Here is a 19,858-nt window from a genome sequence, read left to right as displayed (position 1 = left end):
CATAATACCTGTCATTCATTACGCTTTGTTGAAACGTCTGGACTAACTGTGGACTCTTTGGATTAAAAAAAAGGCGGCTCAATGGGACGGCTTGTAATTAAACGCTTAGGTTAGCGAAATGTTCTAAGTGCTACAAAAAGCCTTTTATCTTGGGCTTCTCGTATAAACATTTAAAAAAAAAAAAATGGCTTCCGAGCTCACAGATTAGATATGTCCAAGCCGCAACGAGATGACATGAATTAGGCATTGTGAGCCGATACAATGCAAATTACAGCCGGGCTCCAGGCGATGTCTGGGAATAACTGCTGGTACTGTACGAGAAGAGGAGGGGAGAAGGCCGCGCGGCTACGGCGGGATACAAGGTGGCCGATGGAGAAAAAGGAGTGTGGGAGATTAGAGAAGGAGTGGAAGAGCCAACGCGGTAATTCGTGTTTACATACAGAGATGTAACCTGGACAACATGGAGTACAACAACGTGAGGTAAACAACGGGTCGCAACGGCTGGTAGGGCTGCAATACATCAGCCTTTGCAGGAAAGGATAAGAAAACTACATGCAGTGGCATAACTAGGAATGGCGGGGCCCCGTGGTGAACTTTTGACCCCGCCAACCGATGCCGAAGACCTCAACTGACCCCCCCCACACACACACATTCCTGCGTGCTCTAGTTCCCATAGTAACCCCTGCACACAGTATTATGTCCCATAGTAACCCCTGCACACAGTATTATATCCAATAGTGGCCCCTGCACACAGTATTATATCCAATAGTGGCCCCTGCACACAGTATTATGTCCCATAGTGGCCCCTGCACACAGTATTATGCCCCATAGTGTCCCCTGCACACAGTATTATGCCCCATAGTGTCCCCTGCACACAGTATTATCCCCCTAGTGGCCCCTGCACACAGTATTATCCCCCATAGTGGCCCCTGCACACAGTATTATGCCCCATAGTGTCCCCTGCACACAGTATTATCCCCCTAGTGGCCCCTGCACACAGTATTATGCCCCATAGTGGCCCCTGCACACAGTATTATGCCCCATAGTGGCCCCTGAACACAGTATTATGCCCCTTAGTGGCCCCTGCACACAGTATTATGTCCCATAGTGTCCCCTGCACACAGTATTATCCCCCTAGTGGCCCCTGCACACAGTATTATGTCCCATAGTGGCCCCTGCACACAGTATTATCCCCCGTAGTGGCCCCTGCACACAGTATTATGTCCCATAGTGGCCCCTGCACACAGTATTATACCCCATAGTGGCCCCTGCAAACAGTATTATGTCCCATAGTGGCCCCTGCACACAGTATTATGTCCCATAGTGGCCCCTCCACACAGTATTATGTCCCATAGTGTCCCCTGCACACAGTATTATGTCCCATAGTGTCCCCTGCACACAGTATTATCCCCCTAGTGGCCCCTGCACACAGTATTATATCCAATAGTGGCCCCTGCACACAGTATTATATCCAATAGTGGCCCCTGCACACAGTATTATCCCCCTAGTGGCCCCTGCACACAGTATTATGCCCCATAGTGGCCCCTGCACACAGTATTATGCCCCATAGTGGCCCCTGAACACAGTATTATGCCCCTTAGTGGCCCCTGCACACAGTATTATGTCCCATAGTGTCCCCTGCACACAGTATTATCCCCCTAGTGGCCCCTGCACACAGTATTATGTCCCATAGTGGCCCCTGCACACAGTATTATCCCCCGTAGTGGCCCCTGCACACAGTATTATGTCCCATAGTGGCCCCTGCACACAGTATTATACCCCATAGTGGCCCCTGCAAACAGTATTATGTCCCATAGTGGCCCCTGCACACAGTATTATGTCCCATAGTGGCCCCTCCACACAGTATTATGTCCCATAGTGTCCCCTGCACACAGTATTATGTCCCATAGTGTCCCCTGCACACAGTATTATCCCCCTAGTGGCCCCTGCACACAGTATTATATCCAATAGTGGCCCCTGCACACAGTATTATATCCAATAGTGGCCCCTGCACACAGTATTATATCCAATAGTGGCCCCTGCACACAGTATTATATCCAATAGTGGCCCCTGCACACAGTATTATATCCAATAGTGGCCCCTGCACACAGTATTATATCCAATAGTGGCCCCTGCACACAGTATTATGTCCCATAGTGGCCCCTGCATACAGTATTATGTCCCATAGTGTCCCCTGCACACAGTATTAGCCCCCGTAGTGGCCCCTGCACACAGTATTATGTCCCCGTAGTGGCCCCTGCACACAGTATTATCCCCCGTAGTGGCCCCTGCACACAGTATTATGTCCCATAGTGGCCCCTGCACACAGTATTATACCCCATAGTGGCCCCTGCAAACAGTATTATGTCCCATAGTGGCCCCTGCACACAGTATTATGTCCCATAGTGGCCCCTCCACACAGTATTATGTCCCATAGTGTCCCCTGCACACAGTATTATCCCCCTAGTGGCCCCTGCACACAGTATTATATCCAATAGTGGCCCCTGCACACAGTATTATATCCAATAGTGGCCCCTGCACACAGTATTATATCCAATAGTGGCCCCTGCACACAGTATTATATCCAATAGTGGCCCCTGCACACAGTATTATATCCAATAGTGGCCCCTGCACACAGTATTATGTCCCATAGTGGCCCCTGCATACAGTATTATGTCCCATAGTGTCCCCTGCACACAGTATTAGCCCCCGTAGTGGCCCCTGCACACAGTATTATGTCCCATAGTGGCCCCTGCACACAGTATTATCCCCCGTAGTGGCCCCTGCACACAGTATTATGCCCCATAGTGGCCCCTGCACACAGTATTATGTCCCATAGTGGCCCCTGCACACAGTATTATACCCCATAGTGGCCCCTGCAAACAGTATTATGTCCCATAGTGGCCCCTGCACACAGTATTATGTCCCATAGTGGCCCCTCCACACAGTATTATGCCCCATAGTGGACCCTGCATACAGTATTATGTCCCATAGTGGCCCCTGCACACAGTATTATGCCCCATAGTGGCCCCTGCACACAGTATTATCCCCCATAGTGACCCCTGCACACAGTATTATCCCCCATAGTGACCCCTGCACACAGTATTATGCCCCATAGTGGCCCCTGCACACAGTATTATCCCCCATAGTGGCCCCTGCACACAGTATTATCCCCCATAGTGGCCCCTGCACACAGTATTATGCCCCATAGTGACCCCTGCACACAGTATTATGTCCCATAGTGGCCCCTGCACACAGTATTATGTCCCATAGTGGCCCCTGCACACAGTATTATGTCCCATAGTGGCCCCTGCACACAGTATTATGTCCCATAGTGGCCCCTGCACACAGTATTATGTCCCATAGTGGCCCCTGCACACAGTATTATGTCCCATAGTGGCCCCTGCACACAGTATCATGCCCCATAGTGGCCCCTGCACACAGTATTATGCCCCATAGTGGCCCCTGCAAACTGTATTATGCCCCATAGTGGACCCTGCATACAGTATTATGTCCCATAGTGGCCCCTGCACACAGTATTATGCCCCATAGTGGCCCCTGCACACAGTATTATCCCCCATAGTGACCCCTGCACACAGTATTATCCCCCATAGTGACCCCTGCACACAGTATTATGCCCCATAGTGGCCCCTGCACACAGTATTATCCCCCATAGTGGCCCCTGCACACAGTATTATCCCCCATAGTGGCCCCTGCACACAGTATTATGCCCCATAGTGACCCCTGCACACAGTATTATGTCCCATAGTGGCCCCTGCACACAGTATTATGTCCCATAGTGGCCCCTGCACACAGTATTATGTCCCATAGTGGCCCCTGCACACAGTATTATGTCCCATAGTGGCCCCTGCACACAGTATTATGTCCCATAGTGGCCCCTGCACACAGTATTATGTCCCATAGTGGCCCCTGCACACAGTATCATGCCCCATAGTGGCCCCTGCACACAGTATTATGCCCCATAGTGGCCCCTGCAAACTGTATTATGCCCCATAGTGGCCCCTGCACACAGTATTATGTCTCATAGTGGCCCCTGCACACAGTATTATACCCCATAGTGGCCCCTGCACACAGTATCATGCCCCATAGTGGCCCCTGCACACAGTATTATGTCCCATAGTGGCCCCTGCAAACTGTATTATGCCCCATAGTGGCCCCTGCACACAGTATTATACCCCATAGTGGCCCCTGCACACAGTATCATGCCCCATAGTGGCCCCTGCACACAGTATTATGCCCCATAGTGGCCCCTGCACACAGTATTATCCCCCATAGTGGCCCCTGCACACAGTATTATGCCCCACTGTGGACACCCATGAACAATTATTATACTCTGGGGTCTTTTCGGGGGGGGAATACAAAAATAAAAACCACTGTCACTTACCTATCCCCAGCTCCGCTGCAGTCCTCAGTGGTGTCGGCCATCTTCCAGACGTCATATGACCCAGGACGCAGGCCCCAGTCATGTGATGTCAGGGACGTCACACAACTAGGCCCGAAGCCTGCCCGGAGCGCAGAAAGGTAAGTAACAGTGTTTTTTAATGTTCCCTTACCTCTCCTGGGCCTCGGATCATTGTAGTCAGGGGTCTGAAAAGACCCCCCCCCCCCCCCCCCGAGTATAATAGTAGTGTTTGTGGGGCCTGCGGCGTCACTTATCGATCCCGGCCCCTGTCAGAATCGGTAAGTAAATAGGGCACGTTGCCGGCTGCAGTAACTGCAGCCGGTAACGGCCTATTAAGATACGCAACGGTAGCGGTTGTTGCCGGGCCCCTAATGTCCCGGGCCCTGTGGCAGCAGCTACCCGGGTAGTCATGCCACTGGCTACATGTGCACGCTGTGGGGGGCTCTGAGATAACATCAGAGTCTCACCCCCCCCCCCCCTCTCCCCCGTGTGCAGGACCCTCTACATATCTAGTCTTAAAGGGTTAGGCCTTATTCACACCCAGGATCAGTGGGCCATGCTTCTTCAGCACCTTGCTCATTTGCAGATGCTGTGCTGTCCGTGGCCGCTCCGCTCTTTGCCTATGGTAGACTTTTAATTTCATTCTTCTCATTTTCTAAATTTTGAATGTCTCTACATCCATGAGAAATGGACAATCGGATGTTTTTATCTGTTTTTTGTAGACTTTCATTGAAATTTGCAAAAATCTTCATTGCAAAAAAAAAAAAAAAAATATGCTTGTTTTTTGTGAACCTACAAATGAGATGAATGGGTACGTGTGGTGTCAGGAAAAAATGTGGATGCCATATGTAAGTGAAATGCAAACGCGCGACTAAGGCCTTAGGATAGGCCATAAATTAAAGATGGGTAATGTTTCTACACCTGGGCCCCCCAGCTGATCAGCTGTTTAAAGAGGCTACACCGATCGGTTGAGCACTGCGGCTTTATTAGCACTTTTTCCTACAATTGTACAGCGACTTTACTTGGTATTGCAAGCTTAGCCCAATAACTACAATGAAGCCATGTGACCAATGAACATGATTTCCCATGGGCTGTGAAGCGGAGGCGCTCAGCAGAACAGCTGATCCACAGGGGTCCAGACCCCCACAAATCTTCAATTGATGATCTATATAAACCAAAAAAGTTGAGCACTATTGGCAGATCACTGGCCTCAGCGGTCAGAGGTTGAGTCTCTTCACTAAGGGGAAGCCATTATCACTTCTTTTATTTTATAGCACTCTGCCCCCCCCCCCCCCCCCAATTATTTCTGATCTTTACGGCTTCTGTCTCACTTATTTTTTTTAAATTTATTGAAAATGTTCATAAATAAAATTATAGAAATAAAAAAAAATCTGCTCCACCTTTGTACAGGTAGCTGGTCTTAAAAAGTCTTAGTTGAGACAGGGCAGGGGAGAGGCTCCTGCTGCAGCCAAAGACAAGACAATGAGGAGGAGGAAGGCAGGGCATGGCTGAGCTCCTGGGACATTTAGGGAATTCTCTTTGTATTCCTCAGTTTGAAGGTTTGGCTGAAGTTTTAATTGATAAATAGGATGCTGATCTTGGGGTGGGGGGTCCGAGTTCTGGGCCCCAATGATCACAAGATTGAGGGACCTATCCCTCCTGTCCAAAGGGAATAGCTATCTGAGAATGCGCATTGTCGCTCCATACATCTCCAGCAGTCCCATAGACGCTTGGTCTGCCCCTAATCTAGATTGGGGGACAACATAAAGACGTGGCCAGTCCCTTTGATATGAGATAGAATAAAACCATAGTAAAAGGAGGAGATAAAGGGAGAATTGGCGGGGAGAGGGTTCTATTTTATTTGAAAATTTTCGATAACGGGTTGCCCAGGCCATAGAAACTGACGACCAATGCTTAGGAAAGGTTGCCAATTAAAGATCACAGGGGGGTCTGACATGGGGACCCCTGCCGATCAGATGTAGGATGCAGTAGTGGTGCTCTCTGATTGTCGCTTCCATTTCACAGGCCATGCGACGTCACAGTTCAGTCCCATTCTAGTGAAGCACAAGTGTATGGCACTGTGACTCCTTTTCTTTAAAGGGGCCACAGAGCTCGTTTGGACGCTGCAGTCTCTCGAAACAGTCGATCCACGGCAGTTCTGAGAAAACGCATTGACGGTCTATATCTGTAGGTAGGTTTCTGACCATCAGAGCACCTACCGATCAGCAGAAAGAGGAGGTTCCATTGAAATCTGTGGCCCGTTCTGTGTTTATCTAGGTACCCTGATTCAACTGAAGATGCAACACCAGGCACAGCTGAATGTACAGATGAGCTGCACAGTGGAGTGTGCAAGTGTATCAGGGAGTTAGGAGGAATAGCTTTCAGCCAAAGGGGCATTCCAAAACCAGCTACAGCACCTTAAGATGGTGGGACTCACAAGAGCATCAGGTCTACTTTATTGGCACATGCATCTTTACAGTAAAGTAAGGCAACTGTTTTAAGTGCATTTCCCGTCTTAAAGGGGTTGGACCAGGTTTACAAGCTATCATTTATCCAAAGGGTAGGTGACAGACTGAGAGCAGAGGAACAAAAAGGGTCCAGTTTTCCCTGGAAAACTGGACCCTAGAGTGAGATAGTCGGGCATAGCCAAATACAGAATAAGCATTCGCCGAAACTGTTGATAAACATAAAAGATGACAAATGAAACAATCGGCTAAGACTTGGGTTTCACACTTACCTTTCTTAAGCAAGTCTGTTTCTCCTTTCTCCACCAGCATGCTCAGCAGGTCATGCAGCAGAGGCGCACACTTGTACTTTTCAATGCATTCGGTCATGACGTTCAGAGAGGTCACCAGATCATTCCTGCAACATAACAAACAAGAATTAAAACTGTAACAAAGGAACAAAAATTAAGCAATTTGTTGGTTCTTCTATTGGAAGCAATTAGTGCCGTTCAGTCCCAAAGCTTATACTTCTTATAAAGAGGACCTGTCACCAAGTTGGAGAAGCCCAATGACATCCATCAGGTGATCGGCGCTATCACCCTGAGAATTTTGGTGTTTTGTTTATCCAAATCCGTTCAGCCGTTCCAAAGATATAAGTCCTTGAAGCGTTGATGTAAATTATGGTATTCTAGCCAAGTAGGCAGTAACTTAGTTTCTGAAGAGGCGGGGTCTGTGCTGTATGCCAAGCAGTGGTACCGCCCACTTGACTAGTATGCCCTAATTTGCATCTACACTGAAAGGGCTTATATCTTTGGAACGGCTGAACGGATTTGGAAATAGAAAACACCAAAATGGTCAGGATGACAGCGCTGATCAGATGATGGATGTCATTGGGCTGTTCAGATCTGGTGACTCCTGAACGTGAAGTATCACAAACACTTGTCAGACAGGGTGCATGTACTCTGCTATAATCAGTGCTCCCTTAGGCACAGTCTCCCATTCTATTTCCCAAGTTTTAGGAGCGGAAGAGTGTTTTCTACCCCTTAGGGCCCCGTCACATGGCGTAAGCGCGCCGCTCATTTAGGCATGTATACGAGCGTGGCGCTTCAAAACAGAGCCCATTGATTTCAATGGGAAGCGTGCGTATATGCCGATATGGGCTCTGTTTTGAAGCGGCGCGCTCGGACACGTGTATACGTGTCTACATGAGCGGCGCGCTTACGCCGTGTGAAGGGGCCCTTAGAAGCAGACGCAAGGTCTCCTCTATTTTTCCCCAAGTAGTTGCAGTGGTGCCGCCATATTGTACCATATCCTAAACCTAAAGCTTTTAAGAGATAATTGGTCTACAATGATATGCAATGGAGGATACTGTATTTATGGATATACAGGTAGAGCAGGGCCCCAAAGTTTTATAGATGGCATAAAATGGCTCCAGGTTATCTAGTATATGAAAGGATTTTTGTGTAGTGCAGGGCCTGGAGCTCTAGCCAGATTAAGGGGGTTTCTACTTCTTTTGCTGACCTGATCTCTACTATTCATATAATGTATGCATGCATCATATAGTACGGTAATTCTGATTGGAAGTGATACTCTTATGGCACCATTCCCATAGGATGAAAGCTAACTAAATTGTAAGGCTTAGAAAATAAAACTGACTGCTGGGAAGTCATTCAGAAAACGTTACACAACACAATCTTGAGTTTATTGTCTTTCCAGTTGGATTTCTCCCTTTTCCAGCAGTAGGGTACTTAGGAATTGAAAATTCACAGACAATAAGATGAGATCCCTAGGGGATCACAGCCAAATTCTACAACAATGCTAAATAGCAACTCTGCAAAAATTGTGCCGCCAAAATGAAATTGCAAGAAGCAAGTAGCCGTGCTGCACAAAGATGGTGCCATTGGGTAGGTGTGAAACCCCAGTACACATTGCATTGTGTTTTTTTTTTTTTATGTAGATTGTGAGCCCCATGTAGGGATCACAATGTACTTTTTTTTTTTTTCCCTATCAATATTTCATTGCAGAACAGGAGGAATTCCACACAAACACGGGGAGAACATACAAACTCCTTGCAGATGTTGTTCCTGGCGGGATTTGAACCCAGGACTTCAGGTCTGCAAGGCTGCAGTGCTAACCACTGAGCCAATGTGTTGCTCCCACATTGGATTGTTTTGATCAAAAAAGCAGCCATATAAGCGTGACAATACAGGACACTCAGGCTACATGCACACGACATATGGTGTGCAATGTACGGGGCAGTAAAAAATGGCACAGATGTGTAACATACTGCAAATCCAAGTATAGGACCAGATAGAAGATAAGATAATCCTTTAATAGTCCCGTAGTGGGGAAATTTCAGTATGTGTTGTGTTGTGTCTCTTTTCTATGGCTTGGACACACATACGTAAAAAGCACAGATGTGTATGAGACAATAGAAATACACAGATCCGTAATTTTATTCGCAATGGCGGTCGCGTGCACGAGACTTTACTAGTTACGACACCGGTATAATATCCCAAGTCTACATTTGTCATCCTTTACTTGCCTTTAAAATAGACATATTTTACACCCTACCATCAAGGCGCTTTTTTTTGTGCCCGTTGCCATGCAACTGAATTACTACTTTACACCCCAGATACGAGGTTGTGCTAAAAAGTAAAATATACATGGCAAAGCAAACATTCATTTGATTGCAGTAATCCCGACAAAAGGGTGAAAATGAGCCCTACCTGACGGGCGCCCGTGCAATTTCCCTTTTTAGCAATCCCTGCTTACCAGTGCACAGCCCAGCGCCCCACTGAGACGTTTACTGTTTTTTTGTCATTTGGGGTGAAGACTAAATTGCAGGTTAATTTCACAGGCTGCAAAATGACGCTGCGCCATAGATAGAGGCACTCTGAGGATATTGCTGGAGATTATGGTCATGTCACAGTCGCGGGAGACGTTGCGGCAGGTGACGTACAACCATCGGGAGAATCACACAAGGAAGCAGTTTTGCGTGGATAGAATTTTTTTTACCTTTTTTTTTACTATCTATACATTAAAACAAAAATGTAAACACATTAAAATATGTGTAAATTAAAATAGAAAATTTTTATATAAAATAAAAAATAGATATAATTTTTTAAAATTTATAGACAGTGAAATAGAAAATGTGGTCTGGGTATCTGGGCACGGGAGGTTTTCCCAAAGAAGTTTGTATGCATGGAATATATACATACCTACAATAAATATAAAAAAATAAAAATAAAATTAATAATAATAATAATAGTAATAATTAAAAATATCTAAATATGTAACAAAAATATATAATAAATATAAAATATATATTAAAAAAAAGATATTTAAAATATATAAATATTTAAAAAAATATATATATATATAAAAAAATATATAAATATTAAATAAAAAAATATATATATTTTTTAAATACAATATATATAAAAAATATCTAAATATATATAACAAAAAATATATAATATATAAAAATATATCTAAATATTTTAAAAAAATATATAAAAATATATAATTTAAAAATATATAAATATATACAATTTAAAAAAATATATATAAATATATAACATGTTATATTTAAAAATATATTTATATATAAAAGTATATAAATATATTTTAAATAGAAATTATAAATATATATTTTTTTATTTTATATTATATACTATATATAAATATATATGAAATATTATATTTTTTCAAAATATTTAGACACAGAAAAAAAAAATTATATATATATATATATATATATATATATATATATATATATATATATATATATCTCAACAATCTAAAAATAAATTTATAATATATATATTTATTATTATAAAGCATAAATATAATATATATATATCTTTAAAGCACAGGCTGCCGTTGCCACCCCATTTCAAACCCTAAACTTTGCGACTGCTCGGAACAATGGCGAGCAGGATTGTCTATTGAGAGGGGAGATCGACAGCGCAGAATGTGAGATAGATAGATCTATAAATATGGAGAAAGGCAGTCTATGATTGCCATTTCATTCAGCAAGAAAATTCAGCTTTTCAAAATGATGGCAAAACAATTATCCTATAGTAAGTACTGACTATACCCAATTCCCACAGCATGAATAGAACTGTTTTAGGTCAAAACGATTAATTAATGAACGATTATGGTGCCAGTCAAATGGACAAGCTAATTGACTTCAGTCTCAGAATGCGCGATGTGAAAAGATATTCTCTGCATACATAACAGTGATGGAAAGGAAATTAAAAGAAAGACACTGGGGAAAAAGGGAGAGAAAAAAAAAAAAGCTCTTAGACGTAATAATAAAAAATAGGTTTCAAAGCTCAAGCGGGAGACGTTTTACATTTTTATTGTAGTCCAGAATAATTCGCACAAACTCGGCGCTAAACCAGATCAGAGAGGGGGGGGAAATACAACCGTAAGAAAATGAAAACAAAAAGGCGATGAATTACCATTTTATGTATAGATGTAGCAGAGCTGGGCCTGTCAAAGGCTGCGTGCACATACAGAACAGGACTCGGACACATGCTGGGTTTCTGTACAATATGACATCACAATGTAAGAGGATGGGGAAAGAAGTGTTGTTAGATTTAAAGGGAGTGTCACCAGGACCAAGCCCTGCAGGGAGATGGTTTAGGGCCACGGTAGGGAACCTTCGGCTCTCCAGCTGCTGTGAAACTACAACTCCCATCATACTCCATTCACTTCCATGGGAGTTCCAAGAACAGCAGAGCAAGTATGCATGCTGGGAGTTGTAGTTTTGCAACAGCTGGAGAGCCGTACCAATGGTTTAGGATCACGTGAACTAAATGGTGCATTTCGGTGTGAATCGTTGGATCAGTGGTTTAGATATCATGTCCCTAGGAGCAACTGGGGTATTTGTGCTTACCTTTTTGGGGCGATAGCAACACCCTCTTTAGCCCATAGAGCTCATTTGCATATTGACAAAAAGGACAACCTCTCAGCCACAGAGTTTGATGATGTTGCTTCTCTGTTGAGTTTAGGGTATGTCACATACACATTCATACAATATGGCCAAGTGGCCACCTAGCCTGACGTTACAAACATATTCATGTTTATTTCAATGGGAAAGAAATACAAACAAATTCTCCTTGAACTAAAACGGAAAACTTGCTCTAGTGCAAACTTTTGGAAGGTAGATCCCTATAGATCAATGACTGATTTTCAAGAAGCCTAGCGACACTATCCAGGATTAAAGCAAAATTTGAATAATGTCTTCCAAGGGGAAGAGACCCCCATGTGCAGTCAGCTGTTTCGAGGTTATTGTCTGTTTTTTAGTGCAATGCAAGGAACTGGTTGGCTTGATAAGAGACCATACACAAGGGTCAGGAGAGCTGCTACACCAACCTACACTAACTCAAGTTCTTTGCATCCTTCACTAAGCGCCGCTCCACTGATTCCAGCACAGTTGGAATTTTGTTTCTAGCCCCCACGGTTCCTGAGCAATCTCTGCTGTTAGGGCCTCATTAACACAAACTATTGTCAGTTGGGTGGTCCTGGGTTAGAGCAGGCTATCAGGGACCACCCAGCTGGCAGTAGAGGAGATAGCACAAAAATATGCCGAAGCTAAGAGCCGCAATTACTCAGGAACAGCGGGGGCTGGAGAATAATTCCAACTGTGCTGGAATCCGTGTGGGAGCAGCTATTGAAGGATACAAAGAAAGGTGAAATTGGTGAAGGTGAGGAAAGGTCCTCTTGGTTTTGCAAGCCAACCATTTCAGGTGTGCTGAGTATTACAGACTATACAAGCTCCACTAGAAAACCCAAAATGGGGGGCTCTCTTTTTTTGCAGGAAATAATCTGCATGCCTGGAAAGGAGGCCTACAAAGGCAGCCTAGTTAAAGGGAGTGAATCACCAGAACCCAGCCCAACCAATAGGTGGGTTAGGATCATGTGAATCAAACAGCGTATTCCCCTTGTGAATCGGGGATTTCGTTGCAAAGTTATTGCAGTTTTTCTCAATATGCAAATGAGCTCAACAAGGGGCGGTCATTGCCCCAACGTGGATGAGGAGGTAGCAATCCACAAGGGGAAAACGCCTTTGGAATGAGGTAACCCTACCTTATCTACAGGGCTGGGCTCCAGTCACAAACAAGGGCAATGAGGAGCGAGGAATAGATGTTGGATAACCCTACCAATGGGTCTCCCAAAACACTGGGCATTCTGACATCCCATATTAAGCTAAGAGACGCAAGTCTGACATATTTTACCATAAGATCCATTGACGATCTGGAGCTGCGGCAAAGTCACCCAACAAGACTAATCCATGTTGGACTGTCATGTGAACACATCCAGGCGAAATCTGTGGGACTAGGGAATATCCTAAATATCTGCAAAAAAATTTTTTGTGCAGCAAGTGACCAGGGTAGTGGAATCCCCATTCAGATATATCAGATGTGCATTCCCATTCAGCAAATTTCGGTGTAGAATACGCACCAAATTCCACGTCAATTCCTCCAATCCAGATAGATGGGTCGTTCCCGACACGCAAGTCATACCCCGTGCATACAATTGCGTGTGTCTGGGTTCCTATGTTATATCCATACTGGCTTCACCCTATAATCACTACGTGAGCGCCTACCTAAACATGCACTCTATAACTTTAATGGAGGGGGGGGGGGGGGGGGGATGAAAAGTGGTAAATGCATAATATTGATTGATATTACGGTGAAGTGCTGCGGTATTACGCACAAAGCTTAAGCTAAGTGGCAATTTACCTAAGGGCTTTGCTGATTGAAAAGCTCTCAAACCTGAAAAATCACTAGAGGAGGAGAGAAAAGGGAATTAGACGTAAGGACTGTAGAATTAAAATTTCGCAAAAAAAAAAAAAAAAAAAAATCTTAGGGGAAAAAAAACAAACCCAAATCCCTCCAGCTTAAAGCTGCAGCAGATGTCGCAACATTGCTAAAACAAGATCATGATCATAAAAAAAAAAAATACCCTGATGGGAGAAGGGGCTCGGGGCAGCAAAGGGTTAAGCCAAATTGGCCACAGACTCCATAAGGAATCTTCAAGGAGACTAGTGATGAAATCCTCACCACAACTAATCCGTCGCCAAAAAAAAAAAAAAAAAAAAAAAATTAACTGTGTTGAAGGCTTTGTAATTTCCCTAGGTACAATTTAGCTGTCACTTATTTTAAAATTTACTCAAACACGCGTTTCGAGCCGCTCTAACTTCACATGTCAAGTGCTTTCCAGCCAATTAAGTCTACACTGGAAGTCTGTGTTAAACAACTGAATGATTAGACAAGATAGCTCATTTCCTTGCTCTTTTGTTCGGCATAAAAAATGCCACATTTACATTATCAGACTCAACGGGATTTTCTGACAGAGGAGAGAGAGAGGGAAAAAAAAAATATAAAAAAAAAAATAAAATAAAAAAAATCCACCCTATCGAACACCATCCGTACAAAGCACATCAAGCCAGTCATTTACCAATCATCCTTCAAAAACCAATAGCCATGAATGTAACTTAATTACGACTCAGCGATCCTTGACGAGGAGCCATCTTATCGCTGTCTTATCCCTGTTAGGGTGAGCGAGTACTTGCGCCTTTTGTCCTCTCGTCTCCACTTCTAGAGTCTTAATTGTACTGAGAGTCGCCTTTGATCGCGTGGAAGGAATGATTTACCTGCTACGTAAAATGACGGTGCGGGTGACGCAGAAGCGATGATATAGGTGTAGCTTCATACTACAATACACACACACACAAAATTATAGACCGTATATACTCGAGTATAAGCCGAGGCCCCTAATTTTACCACAAAAAACGGGGAAAAACTTATTGACTCGAGTATAAGCCGAGGGGGGAAAATGCATGACATTCTGTTTGTGCTCATGTTAATCCTAGCAGGCTTCAGGCCTATATGGTAATATCCCAGATGTCGACGTCTGGGGCATTATCATACAGGCCCAAAGCCTTATGGTAGCACTAGCAGCCTGTTGCCGTACAGGCCATTACTACTACTACAGGCTTTGGGCCTATATGGTAATATCCCAGACCACGTGACATCTGGGATATTACCATATAGGCCTGAAGCCGGCTAGGAGTAATATTGGATCCCGGAGAGGTGAGTAAAACTGTTTATTATGTTCCCTCACCTCCCCTGGGGCTCCGATTACTATACTCGGGGGTCTGAAAAGACCCATGAGTATAATAATAGCGGCAGTGGGATCGCGGCCGGGGCTCGGGCCTTCTCACTGCTGGCCTCCGCGGCCGGGGCTCGGGCCTACTCACTGCCGGCCTCCGCGGCCGGGGCTCGGGCCTACTCACTGCCGGCCTCCGCGGCCTATAGAATAAGGTGACGCGGGGTCGGCAGTGAGCAGGCCCGGGGACAAACAAACATTAAGTTCTCTTACTTACCGACCTCGCGCTGCTGCTCCCGCTGCCACCACTGCTCATCTTCTCTCGCAGCTGCTCCTGCGTCTCAGCGTAGGGGGCGTGATGACACCACCTGTGCTGAGACGCAGTAAGACGCCATCGACATACGCCGGGTGCGGGCCTGAGCAAACGTGGCCATGTCACCCGGCGTGTGTTGTAGCCGGGGAAGGGGGCCGGGACTGAAGCAGAGGCCCGCTGCAGCCAGTCAATACGGTTGAGTCAATTATCGTATTGACTTGAGTGGTAATTTCACTGGTCCGCAGTAACAGACATCTGTGGGAGGCCGCTGGAACAGCGCTGCTGCCGATAGGTGGTCCGTGACACAGCGCTGTCTCCAGGGCCGCCTTAAGAAGCTTCCAAGGCAGAGAAGATGCTCTGGAAACATCTTGGGGCGGTCCTGGAGGCAGCGCTGCCTCACCACTCACCTAACGCTGCTCCAGCGGCCTCCCACAGATGTCTTTCACTGCGGACCAGTCATGTGACATTTTAAATTACCATATTGACGCAAGTATAAGCCGAGGCGCACTTTTTCAGCACAAAAACTGTGCTGAAAAACTCGGCTTATACTCAAGTATATACAGTATATGTGTGTATATACACAGTATAATATATAAATAGAGATATCTATCGATCTACACCAACCAAAACATTTAGGCTTGTTTCACACGATCAATATAAGCCCATTAAACTTAGTCCGTGTTTGTGCCAGATTCACCGACCTCAACACTATGTGGGGTTAAAAGGATTCTATCATTAAAATGCTATTTTTTCCTTAAGAAAGGCTATTCTTCTACACACCACCGTTCAGTAGAAATCCTGGTTTTCTTCGGTATGCAAATGGTTCTCTCGTAGCACTGGGGGTGGTCCCCACCACTCAAACAGCACTGGGGGCGTCCCCAATGCTGCGAGAGAACTCTCCAGCGACGTCTCTATCTTCTTCTGGAATGGCCTCTACCCGCGTCTTCTTCTGGCGCTGGCTTCAAACTTCTACGCATGCGCAGTTGGCTCTGTCATCGGGCCTCAGGCAGAGCCGACTGCGCATGCCCACAGCCATTTTCCTGTGGCCACATACCCCAGCTTACTGTGTAAGCAGCCACAAAAAAACGTCCGTGGGCATGTGCAGTCGGCTCTGCCCGAGGTCCAATGGCAGAGCCAACTGCGCATGAGATAAAGTTTGAACCCAGTGCCGGAAGAAGACGCGTAGAGAGGCTGTTCCAGACGAAGATAGAGGCGTCGCTGGAGATTTCTCTCACAGCATTGGGGACCACCCCCAGTGCTGCAAGAGAACTCATTTGCATACTGAAGAAAACTGGGATTTCTACTGAACGGCGGCGTGGAGAAGACACCTAAAAGTAGGAGAAGAATAGCCTTTCTTAAGGCTATTCCTACGTGTTACTGAGAAAAAATAGCATTTTAATGATAGGTTCCCTTTAAGTTGGGTTATTAATCAAAAAAATAACCAAAACCGAACCTCAGCCAGGATAAACGTTCAGGTTGGTTATTCCAGTTCAGTTATTATATTTGCTAGGTTCTACCTGCAGTTTCGTTCAGAACAGACAAGTCCAAATCGAACCCCAGAAGAGGTGAGTAAAACATAAAACACAGTGTTACTCACCTTCCCTGGGCTCCATCACGACTCCCTATTGCCTTTGGCACTTCTGACTGACATCTGGGACCTGGGACTGTGACTGGACGTGGCATTGTGATGCATGTGACCATTCAAAAGAGCAGGGTGTCGTGCCAAAGACCAGGACAGGTGAGTAACAGAATTAATTTTTATTTGTTGTTCATCTTCCCTGGGCCTCAGAAAATTATAATCTGGAATCTCTTTGACCCCCGAGTATAATAGCCGTTTTGGTTCAGCTTTGTTCAAACTGAACGAAATGCGCAAGGTTCACCTAACACAGTCATACTGTAAAAGGGGTGTGGTTAAAAGGGTGTGATCTAAATAATCGTCATTAATTGTAATCAAAGTAAAATCCTTGATTAATGAAGATTTTGATTTAGGTCACAATCGACCAGCCCTAACTCCTAGTATCAGTGGTCTATGATGCTAGGAGTCCTTGGCTCGCCACAAAATACCATCCCAAAGTGACTAGGAGGCCAGGACTCCTAGCAGCATAGACAACTATAATGATACGAGTCTGTCTTCCCAACACCTACACAGACCAAGTTTTGTGGCTGAATCTCATTTGTGTATGAAGGTCTCAACAGGCTGCCCAAAACCTTAGGATATGGACTAAAAAAAGATCCTTTAAGTCACGCGAGTTGTACTTTTAAGGATCAGACTTGTTTTTCCAGAATATCCCACACATTGAGACATTGGGAATATGAACCCCAGGACTACACCTTGTACTTGTATGTACTTTGACGTGTTCCTCAAACCATGAACAATTTTTTGCCGTGTAGTATGGACAGATAAAAAGTAGGCCATGGATTTTGGGGAATATTATTCCCACTTAGGGAGCACTTGGTCTGTCTAATCATTAGATTACATGCCACATGGACCACTTGAAGGCCAGGAGATTATTTCCCAGATCATCACACTACCTTCTTCCCATAGTGTATCATGGCACCTTCTCTTCCTAATATTATGTAATGATGGTGTATTCACATGATGTAAAAGAAAATGTCATTGTCAAACCAGGCCACCTTCTTCCATTGGTCCATTGCCCAGTTTTGAAGCTTACATGTCCACTGTAGGTGTCGGTAGTAATGGACAAAGGTCAGCATGGGCCTTCTGACCAGTCGGTGGTTACAAACCAAGCTGTGAAGCATTGTGTGTACTATCACTGTCGGCAGTAACCTTTTCATACACGTATATTCGATGAGCCGTTCTGCGAGATCGGTCCATTTAGTCTTCACTTCCTATGAACATCAACCCTGTCATTGGTTCATGGGTTGCCCTTTCTTGGACCACTTTTGGCAAGTACTAACTTCTTCGAGATGTCTTGACCCAATTGTCTAGTCATCAAAATCTGGCCATTGTCAAAGCCACTCAGAAGTAGATAGAGAGAGCACTGACTGATCAGGAATGGTGGGGACTGGAGAAAACTCCAATTGCATCAATATCAGTAGACCGGCTACTACTGAAGGACTCAAAGAGTTGAAGATGGTGGAGGTGATAAAATGTCCTCTTGATAAGGCAGTCGAACATGAGCCCTGTTGACCTATTAAAGATACTTTGACGGGACAATGCCCTTAAATCTATGGCTCTGATGAATATGTCTGAAGTGGTCTGACCCTACCAACCTAAAATTTTACACCTATTTGGTGGATAGGCAATAAATGCTTCTGACTGAAGCGACCCATACAATCTATTTACTGTAAAGTAAAGGGGTTATCCCCGTTTTCGTAGCTTATGTTGGTCTCAGAATTCAAACACTGGGCATAGGGTATAAATGTCTATATAGTGGCACCACGCCTCTACATATTTGTCCTTCAATAGAGAATTTCAACACATGATGAGAACCTCTTCACTACTCACTACTTACATTTTCAGATTCATCATCACTAGTGGGGTACACATCCTACCATTGGGACTGATCAATCCCATGATCGTGCTTGTACTCGTGGAAGACATACGTGGACATGTTGTTGAGGATGTGGAAGAAGCAATCAATGGTGGACTCTGACAACCAATTCTATCCAGACATGCACCCACCTTCCTCATTCTTCTCAGAGACAAACCCACTTACTTACAGACCCATCTACTTACCTAATTCTATCCAGGGATGAACCCATACACCAACTTTCCCACAAAATTCCCAGTTCCACTAACTTACGTAATTCTAGTCAAGGACGCGCCCACCCATCTACCTACAGACTTCCACCCATGAACACACCCACCTACCTAATTCTAACCAGGGATGAACCCATCCACCAACTTTCCCACAAAATTCCCAGTTCCACTAACCTACGTCCTTCTAGTCAAGGACGCACCCATCTACCTACAGACTTCCACCCATGAACACACCCACCTACCTAATTCTAACCAGGGATGAACCCACCCACCAACTTTCCCACAAAATTCCCAGTTCCACTAACCTACGTAATTTGAGTCAAGGACGCACCAACCTACCTACAGACTTCCACCCATGGACTCACCCACCTACCTACAGACTTCCACCCATGGACTCACCCACCTACCTACAGACTTCCATCCATGGACACACCCACCTACCTACAGACTTCCACCCATGGACTCACCCACCTACCTACAGACTTCCACCCATGGACTCACCCACCTACCTACAGACTTCCACCCATGGACTCACCCACCTACCTACAGACTTCCACCCATGGACTCACCCACCTACCTACAGACTTCCACCCATGGACTCACCCACCTACCTACAGACTTCCACCCATGGACTCACCCACCTACCTACAGACTTCCACCCATGGACTCACCCATCTACCTACAGACTTCCACCCATGGACTCACCCACCTACCTACAGACTTCCACCCATGGACTCACCCACCTACCTACAGACTTCCATCCATGGACACACCCACCTACCTACAGACTTCCACCCATGGACTCACCCACCTACCTACAGACTTCCACC

At 45.2% G+C, this 19,858-nt stretch overlaps 1 protein-coding gene across 1 annotated transcript in view; it reads right to left on the bottom strand.

The window, feature by feature from the left end:
* Positions 1–19,858, bottom strand: part of LRPPRC (leucine rich pentatricopeptide repeat containing) — a 112,470-nt gene that overhangs the window by 38,991 nt on the left and 53,621 nt on the right. The window contains exon 24 of the mRNA XM_075267016.1: positions 7,161–7,285. Within this exon, the coding sequence (XP_075123117.1) occupies positions 7,161–7,285 (125 nt within the window). The remainder of the gene's footprint in view (positions 1–7,160; positions 7,286–19,858) is intronic.

Source organism: Leptodactylus fuscus, chromosome 3 (assembly GCF_031893055.1).
Source record: "Leptodactylus fuscus isolate aLepFus1 chromosome 3, aLepFus1.hap2, whole genome shotgun sequence".
Classification (NCBI taxonomy): Eukaryota; Metazoa; Chordata; class Amphibia; order Anura; family Leptodactylidae; genus Leptodactylus; species Leptodactylus fuscus.
This window is presented reverse-complemented; position numbering and strand designations above follow the sequence as displayed.